Source organism: Merops nubicus, unplaced genomic scaffold, assembly GCF_000691845.1.
Source record: "Merops nubicus isolate BGI_N331 unplaced genomic scaffold, ASM69184v1 scaffold32027, whole genome shotgun sequence".
Classification (NCBI taxonomy): domain Eukaryota; kingdom Metazoa; phylum Chordata; class Aves; order Coraciiformes; family Meropidae; genus Merops; species Merops nubicus.
In genome coordinates, this window is record NW_008621480.1 from 1 (window position 1) to 5,553 (window position 5,553).

A 5,553-nucleotide genomic window follows, 5' to 3' on the forward strand; every position below is an offset into this window, starting at 1 on the left:
CAGCCCCAGAGGCCCTTCTGGTATATGGTGAAGAAGGACATGCAGAACCCCGTGCTCCTGGAGCTGGAGGTGTTGGAGGGCCACGGGGATCCCCCCGGGCGGCTCCTGGCCCGAGCACAGCACGAGCGGCTGTTCCTGTGGGACGGGGTGCGGAGAGTGCCGGTGCGAGAGGGGAGGATCCGGGCGATGCTTTTCCTGCCCCCCGGTGAGTACTGGCCGTGGCCATCCTGCTTTTTGCTTAAACCGGTTTTGTCAGTGTGAGCTGTCCCATGACCTTTGTGAAGAGGAGTCCATGGAAGCCCCTATCCTTCCTTTTGTCCCTCCCTCCCCTCCTCCTGCACCACCGACCAGCCTGACCATCATTCCAAATTGGCCATTCAGGTCTATTCCCTTCCAACCCAAACCATTCTATGATTCTTTTATGATTCTACATGTTTCACCACTGTGATTTCACCACACTCAAATTGTCCTGCACTGAGATAGCCCCATCATGATTTTCTCCTCCCGGGAGTGCTCTCTATAATGTATATCTCTACATTCAGATCCAGGAGTTGGATATTCCTCAGCAAAGACCTAAGGCTGTCTGAAGGTGGCTAGCTCAAGGAGCTTTTGCTATAGTACTGTCCCATCTTCCCTGAGCACCCGCACAGCCCTGTTGAGCATTACCAGCTCTCCTGTGAGTGTTCAGTCAAGCCCCCATAGCTCTGCTACACTCAGCTGAGCCACAGGCCATGGACAACAGCACTCTGGCCTCTGGGCTACACAGCCACTGCTTTGAATGCTTCCGGTCTAAGGAGAGCCAATAGACGTGCTGTTGCCTGCATGCAAACAGCTGCAGAAGGAAGAGCATGGTACTGCTTTGGACACCAAGGCTCTCCTCAGTCCAAGGCAGAGAGTGAGCAGGTGCTCTGCTGCCCAGAGAGGCTGTGGTGTCTCCTTCTCTGGAGATGCTCAAAGTCCGCCTAGAAGCAGTCCTATGCAACCTACTCTAGGTGACCCTGCTTTAGCAAGGGGGTTGGACTAGATGATCCCCAGAGGTCCAACCCCTACCAGTCTATGACTCTGTGATGACTCCAAAGAGATGAAATGCTGGTTGCGTGGATTCCACTTAGCACTTTTCAAGTGATCTCAAATGTCCAACAGCCACAATACAAACACAAATGCTTACAGTTTCTAGTGTTACCTCTATCAACTCATGAGACCTTGAGGATTTTTAAAGTGCAGGGTGAAGTGGCTGTTGTTACAGGGCTGCTTATAGGGAGAAGAGAAGCTGGGACAAGACATCTTCACCAAAGAGTCTCTGCCTGTTGGCCCTAAGCACAGTGCAGAAAAAATGCTGACTCCTAAAACAAATAAGGGTTCACACCTTACTCAAAAGTTTCTGCTCCTGAGCCTCTCCTCCTCTGCAGCACAGACCAGGGTTTTGTCAGCTGCTGACACTGCACAGCTAAATGACTGGTGATGTCCTTTCCCCAAAAGATGCTCCTCTGCAGTTCCTGTTGTGTAAATGTTTTGATGTGTTCTAAACCAGAGAAACATTGAAAGGAGACACTACAAGGCAGTACTGATTTTTGCCTCGTTTGCTCCAGGAGAAGGCACCTTTCCAGGGATCATCGACATACATGGACTTGGAGGAGGTCTTGTGGAACACAGAGCCAGCCTGCTGGCCAATCATGGGTTTGCCACACTGGCCCTGGCTTATTTCAGATATGAGGATCTGCCCGAAAACCCAACTGAATTCCACCTGGAATATTTTGAAGAGGCGGTGAACTACATGCTGCAGCACCCACAGGTAGGAGCATCCTCCGTGTGCCTCTGGGTTCCCCAGGCAGTGCTTCTCCAAAGTGCCTGTCCCTTTGCCTGAGTTACCTCTGGAGGCAGCTGCTGAAATTCTCATCTAGCACAGCTGGCATCTGCTGGGAGTATGAGTGTCTGAGTTCTAGGAAAGAGGAAAGGTCAGACAGATATGCACTGGAAGGGTGGCAGGGAAAGATCACAAAGCAATCTTGCAAGAAGACATAGCAAGGTGGAAAGGCTGTACAGGAGAAAGCCTTCATAAATGACCAACAAATTTGCTCCTGCAGTCTTAAAAGTGAAAAGGAAAGAGCATCTGCCAGTTTAATTCTTAGCTGTCCAACAATCTGTCCTCAGATTGGTGCAATCATGTTCCCCCTCTCTTGGCTGATGTCACGCACCAGGGAACACTGCCAAAGGCGGCGGTTTGAAGGGGAGATGACACTTGGCACTTGTCTGAACAAGAACTAATCGCTGCCATCACCTCCTCCGTGGTGTTTTGCAAGCTCTCAGCTTTATGCAATGTCCCTTTCCATGAACTAGCTGTTGTGTTTTGTAGCTCAGTACTGATGGGGATTTCCTCCTACCTACCAGGTGAAGGGGCCAGGGGTTGGCGTGCTCGGTTACTCCAAAGGAGCTGATCTGTCTCTTGCCATGGCTGTCTTCCTGAAGAACATCACAGCTGTTGCTTCCATCAATGGCCCCGTGGCCAACCTAATTACTCCTCTCCGTTACAAGGATAAAACCATCCCCGTTTTGCCCGTTGAAAAAAAACGGATCAAGGTCACCGATTTCAATATTCTGGATTGTTCTGATGTCCTTATTGACCCCTTTCAAGCCCCTGGCAACCAAAGCCTCATCCCACTAGAGAAAGCTGAGGCACAGTTACTATTCATTGTTGGACAAGACGATCACCTTATTAAATCTGACTATTATGCTACTGAAGCCTGCAAGCTTTTGCAGGCTCAAGGGAAGGAAAATTTTCAGATTCTGTCTTACCCTGGAACAGGGCATTGCATCGACCCTCCCTTTTTCCCTTTCTACTCCATAGGAAACCACCCCCTTTTTCACAAGCGGGCAGTCCTGGGTGGGGAGCTCAAGGCTCATTCTAAAGCTCAGGTTCATGCTTGGCCACAGATCCAGGCTTTTTTCAACAAATATTTGAATGACAAATAATGTACAAAAACTAATGTGCAATCACAAACAACCAACTCTGATAAATTCTTTTACAGTCTTCAGGTCAAAGCTTATTCACAGGATTTGGTACCACTACGGTACCTTCCCTGACTTTGCACATCCAGAACTCCTCAGAAAAGAACTAGGCTTGCCTTTCCTGTTTCCACCCCAAACCTTTTGCCTCAAGTGTCAAGAAAAGGAAGGGCAAACAGATCTGCATTAGCCCTCGATGCAATAGATCATGGGCAAAACGTGCAGTCACATTTCCCAAGGGCTTTCTATTCTTCTAACACTTGACGGTACTTTGCCTGTCACTGTGGCCTCTACATGCAAACGCCATCCTCAGCTCACACCTTAAAGCAACGCCTCTCAGATGCTTATTTTGGGGCAGGGATTTCACCACTCTTGTGGTGACTGTCTCTTCACATGAGATGAGAAGGTCATAAGATGGAAGCCTCTCTGACCTCTGTGCTGCTGGAAGTCTGTAAGAACGGACGCTGCAGCCAGGACACCTGGACATCTCTGCTTAACCCTTGGGAAGGGTTGTTTGCCCTCTGTGCCTTCCTTCCATCTTCCCTACAGAAGGAAGTGCTGCAGCTCATGGATACTTCTGTCTGCAAGATGTCATGCAAAAAAGCCATTCTGCTGAACTTACAACCATTGTGATCTTCTCCCACACAGTGTGGAGCTTTTTCAGCTTCATCATTAGGGTGAGAACTGTAATAAAGAGTCTGAGATTCAAAAGCAATGGAATCATTTGCTGTGCTTTGATTGGAAGCAAGGATCTTTGCACCTTGGGGTGGAACTTGCAAGAGCGTGGGAGCAAGTGCTGCCCAGGTGGGAAGAGCAGACTAGAAAAGACTGACAGGTAGGCCCGTTACCTTCACTCTTCCGCTGCTCTAGGGGCACCAAGTGTGGAGAAGAAGGAGTGTTGCTTAAGCCTTTAGGGCCCTTTCCCTCAGCATCTGCTCCAGCATATGGACAAACCAATGATCAAATCCAGCACTGCAGGTCAAGGGGTGTTCTCCACAACAGGAGATGTTGCCACACATTGAGGCCTGGACACCAGACAACATACCTCAATGCTAGGTGACAAAGCACTTCACCTGTTAAGGAGAGACAGGGGAATCTCCATGGGGAACAGAAGACTGCTGAGATGTGGCCCAGTACCTCTGACCACTTAGTATTTCAGAACAGGTCATTGCTGAGGATTCCCTCAGAAGTGTCCATTTCTTTCACACCACAAAGTCAGACATGGGGAGCTCTGAGTGAGAGGCCCAACTACCTGCATCTCCCAGGAGGTGTCAGGGAGCCTGAGGAAGCAGCTCTCCCTTTGCAGTTCCCTTTGAAGAAAAAGCTCTGGGTAAGACAGACCGAATGGTCTTCTTTTTAAATCCTTGCACAATCCACTACTGAAAGAGGCAGGTGTTTCCTGACATGCCTAAAGAGCCTGTGAAAGCACTTCTCCTTCATCCCTCCTGCATCCCCAACCACCCTTCCCAATTCATCTAGCTCTGCAGGTGCCAGGGCTGAGCAGAGCCTTGTGGAGACATAACTCACCTGCCCCATGCCTTGGGGCAACCACTGTGGAGGAAGAGGCAGTGGGAAGCCATGAAGCAGTGCCAAACTGATGTTAGCTTCTCCCCATTTGGGCCTCAGGCTCGGTGCTGGTGGGCAGGAGCCCCTGCGCTGCCTGGGCTGGCCCACCTTGGTGCAGCCAGTCACAGGGATCTACAGCAGGTAATAAATTTCCCCAATTAGCAAAACAATAAAGTACAAAAGCCACTTGTGAAGCATGATCTGGCGGTGGGAAGGAGGGAGGACATAGCAACGTATTCACTTTATAGAATCACTAAGGTTGGAAAAGACCTCAGGTCATCAAGTCCAACCATCAATCAACCGTTATCAGTGAACTGTGAAAAGCTAACAACTAGGCCTTTGAGAAAGAGAAGACTGATAAAAGGAAACATCTTCCCCAAAAGGCACTGAGAACTGGGGAATTGCCAAAAGAAACATGAAGATGGGGAGATTCTGCTGGAACTGGGGGAAAGGCAAATGTGGCAGGGGGAGATCGGGTCCGCTGACTCATGGCCCAGAAGAGGAGACAGAGCGTGCATAGTGTTTCACAGAGCAAGCAAAGATACTCTAACCAATCTATCAGTGAATAGCAACGCATATGTACCAGGAAGCTGAATAATTAAGCCTCTGTGCATAAATAACTGGTGATGAAGAATGTCAGTGCACTGGCTTGGTGGAATTACCACCTAAAACCCGTTTTTGCGCAAACGCCTCTGCTCTGGGTGTATATTGGTGTATCATGCATGGGGTAAATGACCCTGTCAAGGTCAGGCTGAATGGGGCTCTGAGCAGCCTGCTCTAGTCGGGGGTGTCCCTGCTCACTGCAGGGGGGTTGGACCAGATGACCTTCGGAGGTCACGTCCAACTCGAGGCATTCTATGATTCTATGAGCCCTCTTTTGGGACGAGCAATTCCCGGCAGTGGTACCCGACCACGGTTCTGAGGGCGGCTCTGCCCGCCCTGCCCCGCACGCAGCCGCCGTCGGGCCTGGCGAGCGCGGACGGA

General features: G+C 50.1%; 1 protein-coding gene across 1 annotated transcript; it reads left to right on the forward strand.

Moving 5' to 3' along the window:
* Positions 1-6: 6 nt before the first annotated feature.
* LOC103776972 (acyl-coenzyme A thioesterase 5-like) lies at positions 7-2,970 on the forward strand (the record flags this gene model as incomplete). Its single annotated transcript, XM_008944501.1, has 3 exons — positions 7-205; positions 1,590-1,792; positions 2,389-2,970. Coding segments are annotated over 3 exons (984 nt in total), but the record flags the coding sequence as incomplete, so codon positions are not given.
* Between the last annotated feature and the right edge of the window lie 2,583 nt (positions 2,971-5,553).